We start from the raw sequence: 19,109 nt of genomic DNA, 5'->3' as shown, positions 1-19,109 counted from the left end.
TACAAAAAGATTTTTCAGGTGAGGTATACACAATACGGCAAAGCATCCGACGACTTTTTACGTACACACGCCCCCTTTTACATACACACAGCCTGCCGTCCAGACTGCCATCCCAAACATTATCACCATACCAGAAAGACGGCTCCCTCATAGCCCCTTCCCAGCCCCCACACCCTACATGTAACCACTCTTCTGGCTTCTAGCACCACAGACTAGCTGTGCCAATCTGTGACCTTTAGATGGATGGAATCACAGAGTACGTCGGAGGGCATTCTCTCTTGCAAAGCTCACAGACTTCAGCAGGACCCTGAGAACCACGCACAAGCACTGCGGTACTGTGAATGGACGGTTCGCCAGTCCCCATGCCAGCCCTCTAACATCTGGAGTTTGCTGGGGGCGGGGGGCGGGGGGCGGGGGGAAGCTTTAAAACCTCTTTATGCTGAGAAAGAAAACCAAAAGTCCAACCGTGGCCAGCTTTGCCCGAAGATAGCAAAGTTACGACCTGCTGTGACAACAGACAGGAATGGCCGAGTCCCTCCCCACGTGACACTTGAGAAGATGCTCCCGGGGACAGCTCTGTGTGTCGGAACCTGCGTGAGATAAAGCTCTCCACGTCTGGGGGTGCGAGGCACTCCCCTTGTCAACCGTTCTCAAAGGGGCAACTCCCAAAAGCCGGTCCCGTCAACAGCCTTTCAAACTTTCCCCACTTCAGTTCTTACCCTTCCTTCCAAGAACAGCTGCAGGCCAGAGTTAGTCTATGGAAACCACGTCCACAGAGCTTCTCACCACAAAGACCCACTGAGCTCTCAGTCGGCTGCAACGATGGCACAATTTCTTTTTTTTTTTTTTAATTTTTTTTTTCCCAACGTTTTTTATTTATTTTTGGGACAGAGAGAGACAGAGCATGAACGGGGGAGGGGCAGAGAGAGAGGGAGACACAGAATCGGAAACAGGCTCCAGCTCCGAGCCATCAGCCCAGAGCCTGACGCGGGGCTCGAACTCACGGACCGCGAGATCATGACCTGGCTGAAGTCGGACGCTTAACCGACTGCGCCACCCAGGCGCCCCCACAATTTCTTTTTCAAGGAACGTATTCAGCCCCATAACCATCTTATGGCAACAACAGAACCAGGGTCGAGTCTCCAGGGTGCTCCCTCTGCTCCCTCAAAGATGTAACCTGAAGACAGGTGCTCTTGGGGCTCAAAAGCAGTCCTTAGATTCTTTAAGGATTTCACTGGAAATCCAGATTGCCGTTTCTCTTCTTTTCAGGGTTTAGAAATGCAAACACTAAGTTGGCCGTGTTTTAGCGTTCAACAGAATTAATCAGGGAAGATTTAGTCAGGATATTTTTGGTCAGTGGAGTCAAAGATATAAGGGGAAAAGAGTGGCAGAATCAAAAAAGAAACTCGTTAATCCGTGCGTTTCCCTCTCCAGTGACTCAGAAGCAGAGAATCAAGTCGCAGGCTCTGCCGACTACATACGGCAGAGGTGGTTCGACCGGGCTAATTTTCTAGGTAGGACACAAGTTCGGCTAGCCTCCTAATTTTTCTTTTTACCTCTAAACATTCATTCGCAGAGCAGATGAGTTCCTCAGATGTCGCAGGTAAATCTTAGACTCGTTAAAATGTCACGTTGCTAGGGATTCAGGAGGTAATCTAGCCAAATGCCTTCACTGCATACAAGAGGTGAGGGATGGCCAGGCCGGGTGAGGGACCTGGTCAATAATAACCCAGTTAGGAAATGGCCGAGCCAAGACCAAAATTCAGGTACAGGCTTCTGCCTGATTCGGTTTCTCTACCCTTGTTGTTCGATTGCTTTATCAGCCTATTCTCCACCACCTTTGGTACATGAGGACGAAGGCAAGGTGCTGGTGAGGCTGGTTCGCATCTAGGGGTTCAATCAGGGAAGGATTTGCTTTTCCATCGGCGTGACTGCTGAGAGCATTCAGTTCCTGGTGGCTGTTGGACTGAGAGCTTCAGTCTTTTGCTGGCTGTTGGCCGGGTACCTCCCTCGACTATAAAAAGCCACCCACAGCTCTTTGCCACATGGGCCTCCCAACATGACCACCGTTTCACTGAGGTGGACGAGGGACAGAGCAGATCTCGAGTGAGTGTTCTGTCTACTGCAGCCCCGAACCTCCACTCCTGGGCATATAGCTCACAGACGTGAGCGCTAATATTCATCTGGGGTAACTTCAAAACATTCGCAGCTGCTTTACAAAGTAGCTGTCGTCTCTCCTCCTTTGGGAGGAGGAGATTCTCCCGATTCTCCTCACACGATTCTCGCGAGAACAGTCTGAAATTCAAACCCCGCTCCTGCCTTCCTGCTGCTCGATACCCCTTTCTCTGACCTTGCATATACTTTATTCTGAAACCAATCAATCATTTCCACTCCCAGCGTGGTAAATACTTCCTCTTTCACACAGTGTAGCGTCTGTGCTTTTTTTTTTTTTTTTTAACATTTATTTATGTTTGAGAGACAGAGAGAGACAGAGCACGACAGAGCACAAGCAGGGAAGGAGTAGAGAGAGAGGGAGACACAGAGTCAGAAGCAGCCTCCAGGCTCTGAGCTGTCAGCACAGAGCCCAACGTGGGGCTCGAACCCACAGACCGAGAGATCATGACCAAAGCCAAAGTTGGCTGCTTAACCAACTGAGCGCCCCCCCGGTGCCCCAATATCTTTCCCTCTTTCAACAAAGGAACCCTCACAACTCCTCAGACTGTCTCCGATACTCATGTACTCACCTTGAGGCAAAAGTCGTATTATCCCTGTGTGGTCTGTTCATTATTCTGTGCCTTCATTTCTCTATCCACAAACAGCGATAATAATGCCCTCCTAGGGGCCCCCTGAGGGGGAACTCTGCCAGGAATAGCAAATGGCAACTCTTCATCGTCTATAGCGTGCCTGCTGAGTGATGGAAACCAGGCAACTCTCTTTCTCTCTTGCCACCACAGTGCCCTTCTCCAGGTAGTAGTTGATAGAGCAATTTTGGGGGGACCATCTCTCAAAAAAAATGGCCTTCCCTCTATGGCCTCACCCTAATCCCTGGGAGCCAAGAGGAAAGACAGAGTGCTGAAGTGTAAACCAGAGTTGGTCAGGAGAGATGTACGATACAACAGGAGATGAGATGCCGGGGTTCTGGAGACGGGGCACTGGAACACAGTCTATACTGCAGGCCAGCTGATCCATCGAAAACAGCCTGTTTCGCAAACTCTGATGCAAATTCAAGCACATTTTTATTTCACAGGGTACAAAGTTAAAAGCAGTTAGAGACATGGGCTAGAAATCTAAGTCTCTGAAAAAAACAGGTGTCCTTCAACAAAAGAACCCTGGAACCTGAGACATGTCCCACATGGCGAAGAGCATGTCTTTTTTTTTTTTTTTTTTTTTAAATTAAACACCACTTAAGGTCTGACCGACATACGTAAGGCTGTACGTATTTAACGTATACAACCTGAGGAGTGTGGAGATGGGCACACACCCACAAAACCATCACCACATTCCTGTCCGGGCGATGAGCAGGTCTGAGGGACGGGGACGTGGCCGGAGGTGGTGAAGGGAAACCAAGGCAAACGCAGCCTCAGCGCCTCACTCCATTCGGGCTGCCATAACATACTCCCATGACTGAGTGGCCTAGAAACAACACAAATGTTATTTCTCACTGTCTAGAGGCCGGGAGTCTGAGAGCAGGTGCCAGGGTGGCTGGGCTCTGGTGAGAGCCCTTTTCTGCGTTGGAATCTGCCAAACTCTCATATCCTCACATGGTATAAAGAGAGCCAGCCGACTCTCTGCTCTCTTCTTAAAAAGGCACTAATCCCATTCGTGAGGCCCCGGCTTCATGAACTGACCACCTTCCAGCGGCCCCACCTCTCCCTACACGATCACACTGGGGGCTAGGATTTCCACCTGCGAACCAGGTGGGGGACACGAACGCTTAGACCACAACGCTTAGGCTGGGTCCCACCTGGAAGGTGGCACCGAATATGCTGAGTGTGGCCAGAAACCAGCTCTATGCTGCCTTGAAGTGAAGAAACTCCAACCTCCCTGAGACAACCTGTCAAATTTCACACGCTCCTCCCTACTTCGTGGCCAAATTCTGAGGCGATAACTCTAAACCAACTCACTTAGGCCTGACCTATGCTATGCCATTGGCTGGAACGATGGCATTTTTTATTTTGAAAATGTCTGCATTGAGAAAGACAGATACCATATGGTTTCACTCTTATGTGGATCCTGAGAAACGTAACAGAAACCCATGGGGGAGGGGAAGGGAAAAAAAAAAAAAAAGAGGTTAGAGTGGGAGAGAGCCAAAGCATAAGAGACTGTTAAAAACTGAGAACAAACTGAGGGTTGATGGGGGGTGGGAGGGAGGGCAGGGTGGGTGATGGGTATTGAGGAGGGCACCTTTTGGGATGAGCACTGGGTGTTGTAGGGAAACCAATTTGACAGTAAATTTCATATATTAAAAAAATAAATAAATTAATTAATTAAAAAAAAAAAAAAAAGAAAAGAAAATGTCTGCATTGATCGGAAGGTTGGGAAGACAGTCCAATGAATACACGTGGATCTATTATTCCGATTCACCAAGTATTAAAATTTTTGCCCCATTTTGTTCACCTGTCATCACACCTGCCTGTCCATCCTTGTTTTTGTTGAACTACACAAAAGTAGTTTACAGACTAAAAGTACATTACAGACATAATGACACTTTATGCCTAAATACTTTGTTATCTCTTAAGATTCAGGACATTTTCCTATATAACCACATGAATATTGTTAAGCCCAAGAAAAATAACAGTATTCCACAAAATAATTTAATAAACAGAAGACCTTCAAATTTCCCTGACTGCCTCTAAAATCTTTTATAATTATGCGTAACATATAACAAGAAATATACACCAAACCAAAAAACAGATTCTTAACTACACAGAACTGATGGTCACCAGAGGGCAAGGGATGGGGAGGGGAGAAATGGGGAAATGGGTAAACGGGTTAAGAGTACCCTTAATCGTGATGGGCACTGAGTAACATACAGAACTGTGGATCACTATATTGTCCATCAAAAACTCACACTGTATGTTAACTATACTGGAATTATAAAAAAATTTTTTTAAAAAGATGACCTATATTTGGTTTTCACTGCATTTCTGGCACAGAGCTCCTAAGACCCTTGGAATTTCCTACGTGATAAGAGCAACAAAGGTGAAATCAGTCTCTTCTGTGATTCATTCCTAAGTAGCCCTTTTCAGCTGAGTTTATAGTTATGAGGTGACTTCTGGAACTTCTGAGGATGGGGGCTGGTTGCCAGGGGAACCCACCCTGTGAAAAGAGGGTTGGATCTTTCAGGGGCACCTGGGTGGCTCAGTCAGTTGAGTGCCTGACTCCTGATTTTGGCTCAGGCCATAATCTCATAGTTTGTGAGTTCGAGCCCCACATCGTGCTCTGCATGGACAGTGTGGGGCTTGCTTGAGATTCTCTCTCTCCTTCTGTCTTTGGCCCTCCCTTGCTCACACTCACGTGCTCTCTTTCTCTCTCTTTCAAAATAAACAAATAAACTTAAAAAAAAAAAAAAAAAAGAGAGAGAGAGGGTTGGAACTTTCAGTCCCACCCCCTGGGAAGGGAAAGGGGATGGAGGGTGAATCAAGCACCAATGGCCAATGATTTAATCAACTCTGCCCATGTCATGGGGCCTCCATACAAACCCAAGAGGAGGGAGCTGGAGCTTGGAGAGCCTCCAGGCGGGCAGACGCGGAGACGTGCTGGGAGAGTGGTGCCCCCAGAGAGGGCACGGAAGCTCCACGCCCCTTCCCACAATACCTTGCCCTGTGCATCTTTCCCTCAGGGCTGTTAAGTTACATCCTCCTATGACACACTGATAATCTAATAAGCCAACTATTTTCCTGAGTTCTGTGAGCCACTCTAGCAAATGACTCAAACCCAAGGAGGGAGCTGTGGGAACCTCCAAATTCCAGCCGATAGATCAGAAGCACCAGTAATAAGGGGATTGGTCGGAGATGGGGGCAGTCTCGTAGAACTGAATCCTTAGCCTGTGGGGCCTGACGCTGCCTCCACGTACATAATAACATCAGCATCGAGTTAAACTGCAAGACACCCAGCTGGTGATGCAGGAGTGTTTGGCGTGGAAAAAAATCACATAGTTGGTGACCGGAAATGTCAAAAGTACTCTCCCTAGTCGTGTGTATAGCACAAAGGAAAATGGTTCTGTGATTTTTCTTTAGACTATGTTTCTCCCAAAGCAATCCAGACACCTCTAGATAGAAAGTAAGGCGGTCCCAGTGTAGTGTGCTGGCCTTGAGACAAGAGATCACCAGAGCATCACCATTATCTTGTCACCTCCCAGCTTCCTATTAGATACGAGGTGGCCAATGGGGCGCCTGGGTGGCGCAGTCGGTTAAGCGTCCGACTTCAGCCAGGTCACGATCTCGCGGTGAGTTCGAGCCCCGCGTCAGGCTCTGGGCTGATGGCTCGGAGCCTGGAGCCTGCTTCCGATTCTGTGTCTCCCTCTCTCTCTGCCCCTCCCCCGTTCATGCTCTGTCTCTCTCTGTCCCAAAAAAAAAAAAAAAAAAAAAAAGATACGAGGTGGCCAAGATCCTCAGTCGCCTAAGTCACATCCCTCACCTACAGGAGCCGCGTCAACCTTTATAAAAGCATTAGGGAAATCTAGAACCCTAGGCACTGATCCGAATAACTCTAGGCCACGTGCTGACCATCAGGGATCATCAGTTCCCAGGACACATGGCCTTCGGCCAGTGCTCAGACCCCACGTGCTCAGCATAAAGAAAAGGTGGGGATCGAGCAACAAGGCAAGCGAGAGAGGCAGAAGTGAGCGCACAATGTCCTCCAACAACCTGTGTCCTACATTTTAGCTCAACCACCTCCCCGAGTCTTAGATTCATCCACACAAGAGGAAGTGGCTCCAGGACCCAGAACGCAAGAAACTGCTGTCCAGACTCCAGATCCTAACTTACGTTCTCGACATTATGGAAAGTAACGGTCACGGTCATCGGGACGTGTTGATTTTCTATTAATGAACAAAAGCAGAGCCGGCCTTCAGAAACAGCACTCCCTTCACAGCTATATGAACTGGACGGCGTCGGGACTCTTCAGCTAAACGGCCAGGAGAAGAAGCCGGAGAAGCAGATTTCTATGGACGTGGGAATTTTCTCCTTTAGGCACCGGAAAGAAGTGTTCTTTCAGACAGAATGCACAGCAGCGCGGGAACGCAATCCCAGCTCTTCTGAATTCCAGGCCACTGTATTCCTGCTAGGCCCCTAGTCAGAGGAAGAAGAATGGCCCCGGTCTCAGGCCAGCTTCCTTTAGCACCGGAAAGAACCAGAATGTCCGAAGCATAAAACATTAGGGGGGAAATGTGCCGGCTTTGTGGCCTAATCTCAATAACCCAGTCAAAAATCCTTGTTGTTGCAGGATTTCAAGAAAGAGGGGAAAAAATGTTTAATGGCTGGGACACATTAAATACATGAATTAGAACTCTGATTACGGCCGCAGAGCTCACAATTCCAAAGGAACAGAAAAAGAAGTTCGCTGTGGCTCAGTACCTTCCCGTTGCTGATTACGGTGCCCTATGATAAAATATACAGTATCATGTACGCAGTACAGATCTTAGTGTAAGGCTGCTCAATGTTGATCCCACATACCCCAAGGTATTTCGCTAGCGAAACACCAGAGAAACATGTAGCGCATCTGTGAGATGGCCCCAACACAAGGAATGTGTGGGACTTTACAAATTGTCTTATCTCTCCACTATGTAATTTTCTAGAAAATAGGAACTACACCGTGTATGTACGTTTACCTTAGAAGTGAATACATCTGCTGCCCTTTGGAAGCAGTGAACTGTTTGATGTCTGAATGGATGGATGGATGGATGGATGGATGGATGGATAGATGGACGGATGGATGATGAATGGCTGGGTGGATGGATAAATACACATTCATGGTTGGTTCTATTGTTTGATCTGTTTCCAAATCATTCACAAATAGACCCTTTCATAAAGCAGTGTTTGACATTCTATGCAGTGATTTTTCTGAAGGCCCTGCCTGGCCATGGGCTTCTCGAGAGACAGTATGATGGCGGTGGGGTCTAGTTGGAAAGGGATCCCTCCTCCACCTCCAGCCACCACAATGAAAAGTCCTCAATGACTTTCAGAATTTTTAGAACAAATTCTAACTATGTAACTTTATTCACATGTAACTTTGAGAGCATGCCCACTGCATAAAATCAGATAAATATACAAAAGATTTTGCATGTTATGTATTTAATCAAACAAAATGCTGACTTAAAAGAGTTTGGATGGATTGGGGCACCTGGGTGGCTCAGTCGGTTGAGCGTCCGACTTTGGCTCAGGTCATGATCTCACAGTTCGTGGGTTTGAGCCCCGCATTGGGCTCTGGGCTGACAGCTCAGAGCTTGGAGCCTGCTTTGGATTCTGTGTCTCCCTCTCTCTCTCTGCCCCTCTCCATTCATGCTCTGTCTCTCTCTGCCTCTCAAAAATAAAGAAACATAATAAAAAAAATTTTTTTTAAAAAGAGTTTGGATGAAGCCTTGAGTTCTGCTACTCTGGATTACAGCATGTAAATGGTCTTCAAACTATTTTATTCTTCTCTGAAAACAAAATGCACAGGGGTGGAGACTTCCGAGTCCTGCCTAGGGTAACGCTCAGTGGCATATGCACTTCTCCATGCAAAGTGTTCCTTAAACTCCCACACGCACATGGCACGAGAACACTCCAGAAAACCCAAGTGTTTCACACCAGAATCATAATTATAATCGTTTTTTTAAGAGGGCATCTTCATATATGTTCATTGAGTATGAACAGACTCGATTTACGAAAAGAAAAATAAGGAAGCCAAGTCCACGTTCATCAAGAAGCATCTTGCTTCTGACCCTTTCAGATAAAACTGTGAGGACGTGCCCGAATTTTGATTATGCAACGTTGTTAGAAAGTAGATGGTGAAAAGGGATGAAAGTAATTTCCTGATGGACTCTTATCTAGGCAAGTAAGGTAGATGACACACAGCAGACTGACAAGGAGAAAATACGAATGTCACAGAAAACATCTGTCAAAAGTTGAAAAGTGCTCTGAGAAATTCACTGAATCTCTCGGTCCCAGGAACCCATGATACATACACTCTGCCCTTCCATACTGCAAATCACCTGGGAGGGGCAACTCATTCCCTGTGATTTCGAATGCTGTCATAAGTGAAGGCTACCTCAAGCTGCGTAAGGGAAAAGCGTGTGCCCGTGTCCTGGGCAATTGTTCAAGGTCTTGTCACCATCATGAACTGAAAGAATTTACCAGATTCCGAATTGTGCAAGTTCCCTTCTAGGCTCTGCAATAAGATAAGGAAACACAACTGGACTATTACTCTATTGACCGACGCACACTCACTGCTGAACTAAAAGACATCACGTAAGAAAAAAAGAAAACAACAAACTAAACCAAATCCGCTTCACCCTTACCACAGGGTAAGTAAATACCTAATCCAGCTGGGGTTACTGAGTGCCTGCCTCTTTCTGAGTCTTTCCAGTGACGAAGGCTCCATAATCTTTTTGATCTCAGCAGTCAGAACATGATTTCTTATTTCCAATGGGAAATTCTTTGGTATGTATACCCTTGTTTTGCCCTACATGAGCCTGAGCAAAAGTCACTGAGAAATATTATTCAGATGGGGGTCTGCAGCTGTGCAGAACAAAACCAGAAAAAAACAGCTTCTGTTCAATCACCAGGAAGGGGCTGTGGCGTTGCCACAGTGGCATCTCCTGGAGCTCAGAGGATGAGCTGCATGGCGACCTTGACCTAGCAGGGAAAGAGGACACAGCCCTGGGTCCCTCTGGGCTCCTTTGCACACCTGCCTGATTCTTCTGTGCAGACCGGATTTCTCTGGCTCTTGGGCCACACAGAAGCCAGAAGAGCTCCTCCATAGCATTTGCCCCACATGAAAGACCACCCCAAACTAGGTCACGAGCTCCTGATTTTAACGTCGAATTCCAGGAGGGAGATACTAAGTGTGTGTCAAGAGTCTAACCTGTGGTGCCCAGGAGACAGCTGATGCCAAGTCTGGCTTAAGAGCCTACCTAGAGGGTGTGATGCTGGGCAGGTAGGGGTGTCATGGTGAGCTGGGAAGACATTCCCCATGGTGTCAGCTCCCATCGTTCTCACCAAGCCATGTCACGGGCCTGTTTTACCTCTCCCTCCCCCAATACTTTATTCTTGCTAGTAGCAAGAATTTTCAAACCCCACTGACCCATTTCTCTTCTCCCCTGGGCTCTGTTCATTTTTTCCGTATCATTTTGAACACAGGCTTGTCGAAACCACACTAAGCGCTCTGATAGGGCACCGGCTAACGTAGCTGTAGGAGTGGGATTGCCTGTCAGTGTTTTTAGCTGGGTCAAGGTGAAGACCCAGGAGGCGAGCACTGGGAGGCTCAGTTCTTGACGTAGTAAGGCATTCAGAAGTGCTCTGTGCGGGGTAACTCTGGAAGACGCCACAGACACGTAGACACGTAGCAGCCACGTGTGCATACGTGTGACCTTTCATTAATACGTTTAACAAATGTTTACCGCAATAGGTGCCAGAGATGCTCTGCGATCGGGGGATAGAGTCACCCCTGTTCTGTGTGCAGCGAGCCATGCTGAGGACAGGGGACGCGGCCCGGAGCCCCGCCCTCACAGAGCTCCCCGTCTGTAAGTTTCAGCCCCGCACCTGAACCTGCCATGACAACACACGAGAAGTGACAGCACCGTGCGGCCCCCTGGCAAGGACACCTCACCCGATCTAGATGGTCAGGGAGGCTCCCTGGAAGAAGTGGGTGGCACTCAGCCGGGGACCTGGCTGGGGAAGGTGACAGGCGTCAGGGCCCCTCCTGATGACACACACCGGACTGAAGAAGCATAAGGGACCAGAGTCAGTTTCTGCTTGCAGACTGACTTCATCCGTTGCGCTTCCTAGCGGCTACGCTCCAGGCAGGCTGAGTCACCTTCTAGAAACAGCATGTGCGCGTTTCTGTACGTATACGTGCCTCTGCATGGAAGGCACACCTCCCCTCCATCCACCTCCTGCGGCTCATTCCCCCTCCAGCTTCTGAACTGCACTCACCCCTGCGGGGAAGGGCTCTCCGCGCACCCCCGAGCCAGTCTTCACGGTACGTCGGCCTGGCCTCGGGCTTCCCTCTCCCTCGACTCTGGGAGATCTGGGGGCGAGGACTGTGTCACTCACCCCTAGATCCTGGCACACACCAAGTGCTCAGAAAGTCTGCAGGATGAATCCACAAAAATAAAGGATTGTGTACAGGTGCCAGGCAAAGGGCCGGAAGCCACATATGCATTCCTGCACCTACCCCTCGGGACAACCCTCGGGGAGGAGTGACAGTCTCCCCCATTTTAGAGGCAAGAAAACAGAGGCTCACGGAGGTGACTGACAGTGCTTGCTCCTACAGAGGGATGAAGCTTCCGGGGATCCATTCCGTCTGCATCTCCTGCCAACGGGAGACCCTGAGGCTGCCCCCACCCTCACTCAGGGGCTACGCCACGAATGAGCAGCCTTAGCAACACCCAGTAAAACGCTGAACAGAGCACAATGGCTCAACCCCATGTGTATTAATTTTTTAAGGCAACTGACCTCAATTTTTCCAGCTGCTCAGGGAAAGGACAAACGTTTAGTTACCCCTGGTGTTTTAGATTCGGCACCTTGTAAACAGAACCAGGATCCACTTCGGAAGAATAGGGAGAGATCTCCTTGCCCAGATCTCTTTTAAAACCCGGAGGACTCTGCTCCCTTGGAGGGGACTTCACAACCAGACGCAAAAGGGGCATAACCCCCGTCCCTGATCTGAGCCTACTGGGGGGGGGGGGGGAGGGGGGCGCTTGTGCTTCCCTAGGAGACCACAGTTCCGCATCGTGATTCTTCCGAATCTCAGGAAACCATTTACCAAACTGCAAACATGTATTCACATTCAGGAATAAGACGGGCTGTCTGAGACATCAGGCAATGTGATTTACGCTCTCTGCTCACTCCAGCAGATTTTCCCCTTCAAAATCTTTTCAATCTAGGATTTCATGCGCCCCGCTCCATTCTAGAATAAACGTTTACAACCAAATTATAAATCTCTTACAAGTGGGTCATTTTTGAATTGCTGACCTGACCTTTCCTATTTCGGGAGGCCCGAACAGAAGGTGCTCCCCATGAATTCAATTATACTATGAGCCGCCGTTCCAGTTATCACTGGCAACGACGTCAGCAACCTGGACGCACAGTCCAGGCGGAAATGGCACAGAGTAGAAAAGATGGCCTTTCTCGGCCCACCACTCCCCCTTCCCTCACACGAACCCTCTCCGACATTTTTAACCTGGAGGATCCCATAACACGAGACTGCCTTCTCACCAGGAGTTATTCAGGGCCCTCTTTCTCAGCGTGACCTATAAAACCTGCACCCACAGTTCTCCTCAGTCATCCTCAGGCTCCAGGCGGAACCTCAACTCGCCAACTGCAGGCCGGAGTGGGCTGGACACGGGAGGGTCACCTGGGACTAGCCCACCCTCTGCCCTACAAACGACCGAAAACGAAACCCATCGGCATTGTTTCCAAAACCACCTCATTTTTATCTGAACATCCCAGCACCGTGTGATAGTAACGAATCTACTCAAGAGACGGCTGTGCCCCATTTTAAGCAATAAACGTGACCATCCCCGCCCCCAGCCCTGCACCCAAAAGCTACTCCTAAAAAGTTTCTTTACTAGGAAAATGTTCAAGAGGTCACTGTTTGAAACCACCCAGTAAGGGGGCGCCTGGGTGGCTCCGTCGGTGAAGCGTCCAACTTCAGCTCCGGTCATGATCTCACGTTCCGAGAGTTCGAGCCCCGCGTCGGGCTCTGTGCTGACAGCTCGGAGCCTGGAGCCTGCTTCGGATTCCGTGTCTCCCTCTCTCTCTGCCCCTCCCCCCCTTGCACTTTCTCTCTCTCTCACACACAAATAAATATTTTTAAAAATTAATAATTAAAAAAAGAAACCACCCATCAGCAAAACCTAACGTACAACATCCCTGCACACTGTAAACAGTGACCCATCTCCTAACAGCAGGTGTCTGTCGCCCGGTGCTCCCTGACAAAGGTCCCTCTGGGTACATCTGTGCAGTGAGCCTCCTTTCTCGTCACTAATCTCTGTGCTCTGGAATTTCACAAACGCTCCCAAGAAGTTTGCTAAATGAGTGAATGTAAATAAGGAGTAAACGAAAGTAAGCATTGAGGATGCTCCTTCATCCAGGATCCCCAAAGGTTGTTACTTCAATCATCTCTGTGCCAAAATGCCACCGGTCCCCACTGCCTCAGACGCCTAGGCCTGACTACCACTCTGCTGATGGCTTCTTCCCGATTTTTGTCCCCTGCCCCGCCAAAGTGGTGTCTACATCAGAAAGATGAGAAAGCAAGGGGGCAACCCAGGAGGTTCCACTTGGTCATTTCTCTCCTGCTGTGACACAAGGTGGGAGGGGAAAGGAAGTCATTGAAAGCAATTATGCTCCTTGTGCTGAATTCGAAAGCACTTTCTAGAAGGTATCAATTTATGGTGAATGGGACAGAATCACGTCAGCTGAGAAAGCAACAGGCTCTTTCAGAAGGATAGAAGTTTCTTCTATCCTAAGAGGTGGTCCAGGAGGAAGGAAGACAGGAGGTCAGGAATTCAGAGGGCAGGCCTTTCAGGGTCAGCAGTAGAGCTCCCTTGGAGGACACATTTCTCATTACATCATAAGGGCTTCCTATCCAAAGGCACACGCCCAGGGGACCTCCGGCATCGTCTGGAAACATTTCTGGCTGTCACGGTGCAGGGGATGGCGGGGGAGTGCCAGAGGCCAAGGATGCTGCTAGGCACCCCACGATGGACAGGACAGCCCCCCACAATGAAGAATTACTCGGTACAAAATGGTGATGGTGCTGAGGTTGAGGAACCCTGGGCTACACCAAAGCCTGCCATTAGCAAGTCCGGTCTAGTCTATGGTTTGGAAAGCCAAGGACGCAGTTAGGGTGGCAGCACAGGGCAGGAGTGAGGCAATTCCAAACAGACAGGAAGGCAGCATAAAGAATTCGAGGCCCTGAATCACTACAGAGATACATTCGAAGGTTCTCTCCTGGAGGTCAGCATCTCAGGCCGCATTCGTTCACTCACTCACTCACTCACTCACTCACCAAACTTTTACTGAGCAACTTCTGTGAACCACCCGCTCTCTGGGCTCTGGATACACTCACAGCCAGGAACCCGAGGAATCGCCACAAACACTGCCCAGCGGTTTGGTTCAGAAACATGGAATGTGGAATGTGCTCGGAGGACTTTAGCCACTGACAAGAGGCGCGTGACCCATCCTGGCTGCTGGTTTCTTATTTAATTCTCAGCTGACTGTTCCACACACACCATCCCTCTCAGACCCAGGGGCCTTGGGGAGTTTTTAAAAACAATTCCTTATAAAAAGTCCCTCATCTGCCATGAAACGTGTTCATCTCACTGACTGGACAGAAAGTATGAGAAGCACCTAGGTGGCTCAGCTGGTTAAGCGACCGAATTCAGCTCAGGTCATGGTCTTACGGTCCGTGAGTTCGAGCCCCGAGTCGGGCTCTGTGCTGACAGCTCGGAGCCCGGAGCCTGTTTCGGATTCTGTGTCTCCCTCTCTCTCTGCCCCTTCCCTGCTCGCATTCTCTCTCAAAAATATATAAATGTTGGGGTGCCTGGGTGGCGCAGTCGGCTAAGCGTCCGACTTCAGCCAGGTCACGATCTCACGGTCCGTGAGTTCGAGCCCCGCGTCAGGCTCTGGGCTGATGGCTCAGAGCCTGGAGCCTGTTTCCGATTCTGTGTCTCCCTCTCTCTCTGTCCCTCCCCCGTTCATGCTCTGTCTCTCTCTGTCCCACAAATAAATAAACGTTGAAAAAAAAAATTAAAAAAAAAATATATATATATATAAACGTTAAAATAAATTTTTTTTTATAAAGAAAATACCGAGCAAGGGTCATTTCTACACTATTTACAATCACCTCACTTAGCCACCCAAAACAAAGACTAAAAGTGGAGAAGGTAGGAACAAATACCTGGTCATGCCAATCATGTCTGCTGCTACAAAGCTGGCCGGCTAACTCGTTAGTCCCTCTCAAACAGTCAGAAACTCTCAGCGCAGCTCCTTCCAGAAACTCTCAGCGCAGACACAGATGAGCCACCTTGAAAGATGGCAGACAGGTAGCACCGCAATGCCAAGGTGCCCAGGATAAGGCTCACCGCAGCCCACAGCTTGTTCCGCACACCATGAGAATAACATGTATTTTGTGATCATGTCTCCCAGTGTGCTGAGAGTGATTATTAACCAAGAAACTGAAGAAATGATCCCAACCTAAAGATAAGCCTCTTCATTTTTCTTTCTGCTCAGGATAGAAATAACACACAGCCCAAGGGCTCCCCTAAAACATCTCTGACTATATTAATAAAACATGAGCTTCTCTAAATTTAAACTTAAAATCTAATTAATTCGTCAAAATGTCGGTTGTCACCTAAAGCCTTTTAGGAGAAAGGGACTATCCTGGAATAAAGAGGAAGCTCCACGGCAATAAAAAGAGTTGAATGAGCCGAGTGTAGTCACTCACGGTGATCGCTGTAGCCTTGTTTGTTAATATTATGCCTTCCACAAAGCCTCACGGAGAGGGGATTTAAGAATCCGTTCGTTCTCCATACGGCCTGTCCCCTGTCTTAATTATAAAGTGTGTCCGTACGAGACACAGTCATCACTGCTGTGGCTCCCTGTCTGCCCCCGAAGTCAGGAACCCCGGTGAAAACGTCTACAAAGCACATGGGGCCAGTCACAAATAAAATGACAATGATAAATCTGTGGACGACTTTAGGGGCTAGATGACCCCACGAAGGTTGTTAAATCGCACCACCGTCTTTCTTTATCAAGAAAGCAGAGAACAGAAGACACGGGAAGTTCCTGATGGGAATTTAGCAAGCAGAAAGAGGAGCTGGGCCTCCTAGTTCTATCATGGTTTCCAATGGGTTTGCAATCTTGTAGCACTGTTTCATCCTATGCCCAGGATTCTCCTGCTGAAAAGAGAACTTGGTCCCTTGTCTTCCTTCTGTGATCCAAAGACAATTTATCAGCTACAATTGTAGCGGCAGAAGCAGGAGACAGGAGGAAACACAAATAACCTTTTAAAGGTTTATGCAGTGTTAAAAGCAATCACCACGGTCCTCTACAAACAAGGGCATGAAAACAAAACATGAAAATCCTAGGTTTCTGCCTGCAAATAACTTAAAAGTAACCGGCTTATTGCTAGCATACTGCTGACGTTCGGCTTGAGAGTCAAGGGTTTTAGGAGAAAACGAGCCGTATTTTTAGAGCTGAACATGATTAATTTACAGAAGCCTGATTTTTTTTTTCCTAAGGACCAATAAAGTATGTTCCAATTTCAAGCAATGAAGGGGAAAAACATACCTCAGAATCATTAGGCTGTTAGTCTTTACTACAAACAGAATGAAGCAAACTCCTTTCTTGACTGAAGTGGTAAAGGGCAATGTTTCTGCCAGAGGACAGTGATGGGACCGCCTGATCACGGTTCTCGGAGGCATCTGGAGTGGCTTCCGGCCAACTTCTCCCTCCCAGGTGGAAGCCATGCCCACCAAATCGGCCCTGCTCGCACAGCTACTATCCATACAACCGATCCCAGCATTGCCAAAGGTATCAGCTGGGGCCCACTGGCCAAGCAAACTTTCAGCTGCTGCACCTGGCACCAACCACTGATCTCTCGGGGACCAAATGCCATCATCTAGAATGATCCAGACAGAACCCCTACACCGAGGACGGATAAAGCCCTGAGGCAAAGGGAGCGCAGGGGTCTGAAATGAAGGCCCAAGAATCGTCCTCCAGCATCAGGGCCCAGGAGACAAAGGGAAGAGTGAACACCCAGGCCCATTAAGTCTGCAATCTCCGAACCAGCTGAGCCCGGCTGGGCGCGGGTACCACTTTGGGATCCGCAGGAGAGCCACACAAGTGCAGGGCACACTGAGTTTCCAATCTGCCTCCCTAATGCGACGCCTGGAGAGCAAGGGGATGCGAAGGGAGAAGCCGTGTGGGAAGGGGAGGGGGCATAAGAGAACGATCAGAATTTCCCAAAGGTCCCGGAGAACTCCGTCTCCAGGTCTCTCCAAAAAGTTGCAAAGCCCGGTCTGTATCTCCGGGCAGGGCGGCGGGCGGGGGGGGGGGGGGGGGGGGCGGCAGGACGCGTCGCCTCGTGTGCTCCCCAGCCGCCGTGACGAGGGCAGGGGGCACGGACCGGCGGACGAGGGAGTCTTACTTTTGTAGCTCGCCGCCCAGGGCTGGTAGCCGTAGTAGCCGGTGATGCGCAGGATCCGCTCCTCGATGGACGTGAGCCCCACGGGCCCGCTGGTGAGGTCCTCCACGGAGCGCGACCATTTCAGATCCTCCTTGATAGCCTCGTCCACCACCAGGTACTTGAGCTGCCGGAGCTGGGGGCTGATGTCGGACAGTCTCCGGGGGCTGACGTCCGGTGACCTCCTCATGCCACTGCGGCCGCGCGCGGGCAGGTGCGCGAGGGAGGAGGTGGGGAGAGAAGGGGGAGGAGGATGCAGGTGAGGAGCCGATCCGAGGGCGAGCAAGGGCGCCGCAGGGGCAGGTGCCGCCGCAGGGCCGCCGCTCGTGCCCCGCCCGCCTCGCACCCCGGCAACCCCGGCAGCCTCGGCGTCGGGTCCCGTCTCCCGCGCCGGCCCCGGGCGCCCCGGGGCGGCGCAGATCGGGGCGAGCGGTGAGGGAGAGGACGCCCGAAACTTCCCGAGCAGCCCCGCCGCGCGCCGCCCCTCCCCGAGCCCCAGGCTGCAAAGGGCCGCCCGCCCCGCCCGCCCCCAAGCCCGGGCGCTACTCACACGGCGATGCTCTTGCCCCTGGGTGCGCCGCCGGGAAACTCTCGGATCCCCATGGGCACCGGCAGCGTGGGGCCGGGCGCGCCCAGACTTGAGGCGGAGGGGCCGCGGCCCCGGGGAGGTGGGCGCGCTGCCCGCCGAGGGTCCGCGCGGCGCCCGCCGCCCCGCGCCGCCCGTGCGCGCCCGCGCCCGCCGTCCCCGAGCGCCTCCGCGGCGTGTGCGGCGCGACACGGGCGCGGCGGCTCACCCGGCTCCGGCCGGTCCGCGGCGCTCGCTGCAGGCGGCCGGCGGCCGCGGCGGGCCCGGGCCCCCTCCGCCTGTCGCCGTCGCCCCGGCACACGGCGGGCGCGGGAGCCGCGGACCCCGAGCGAGCGCTGGGAGCTTGCGTGCGCTCTCGAGGCACCCGGGCGGCGCGACGCGCCCGGCCCGGGAGCGGCGCGGCCAGGCGGGGGCGCTGCTGCGCCCCCTTCCCGCCCGCCGGGGTGTGCGCGGGGTTCCGGAGCCGATCCCGGCCTCCGCGCTCCGCCCGGCAGCCTCGGGCTGGGGCGCGCTCGTCCTCCCCTCTCCCTCCCCTCTCCCGTGACTTGTGGGCTCCCCCCGCTCCCCCTTCCCTGCCCCGGTTCGCGCCCGCCAACCGCTCCCGGTCTCCTTTCCCTCGTCCTGAAACAACGGGCAAACTACTTGGAAAGACGAGAGACCCGGCTCCGTCTCCACAAAGACCACGCTGGGGATGCCAAAGAAATAAATAGCATTTCCCAGGCGAGGCCGAGGCGCAGGTGAGATGACTTACGACGCTGCGGGGTTAGTTCAGGCCGGCCTGGCCCTCAGAGAGCTTGTGTTCTCCTCGGTGACGGTGACGCAATTACTAAACCCCTGCTCTCTCCACGGATTTTTCCATGTTCCTTCGTCTCTGTCCGTTTTTCTGTGGGCCGGTCATTCTCTTCCGAACACATCACTTTCCATAATGTCAGTTTTCTGTTTTATATATATATATATATATATATATATATATATATACACACACACACATATAAAACATAGGTTCATGGGGGCAAAATGAGAAAATACAGAAATGTGTAAAGAAAATTCTCATTATCCAGCCAACCAGGACTGCCTTGAGTCGGTGTATTCCCTTCCACTCTTTTTCCCCCCATGTAAAATACATTCGCAC

At 50.8% G+C, this 19,109-nt stretch overlaps 1 protein-coding gene across 2 annotated transcripts in view; it reads right to left on the bottom strand.

Annotated features, from left to right (window-relative positions):
* SLC35F3 (solute carrier family 35 member F3) overlaps positions 1 to 18,857 on the bottom strand; it is a 405,051-nt gene extending 386,194 nt beyond the window's left edge. Inside the window, exons 1-2 of one of the 2 annotated variants that reach the window (XM_058696177.1) lie at positions 18,729 to 18,857; positions 17,356 to 17,585 (exon numbers count right to left, since the gene is read on the bottom strand). In XM_058696177.1, coding sequence (XP_058552160.1) covers positions 17,356 to 17,581 — 226 coding nt within the window. In that variant the 5' untranslated portion in view covers positions 17,582 to 17,585; positions 18,729 to 18,857. Of the gene's footprint in view, positions 1 to 17,355; positions 17,586 to 17,941; positions 18,336 to 18,728 lie in introns of those variants that run through there. The other variant, XM_058696176.1, reaches the window with a different exon arrangement.
* Positions 18,858 to 19,109: the final 252 nt, after the last annotated feature.

Source organism: Neofelis nebulosa, chromosome 13, assembly GCF_028018385.1.
Source record: "Neofelis nebulosa isolate mNeoNeb1 chromosome 13, mNeoNeb1.pri, whole genome shotgun sequence".
NCBI lineage: Eukaryota > Metazoa > Chordata > Mammalia > Carnivora > Felidae > Neofelis > Neofelis nebulosa.
Note: the sequence above shows the minus strand (reverse complement) of the source record. Positions and strands in the feature narration are given on the sequence as shown.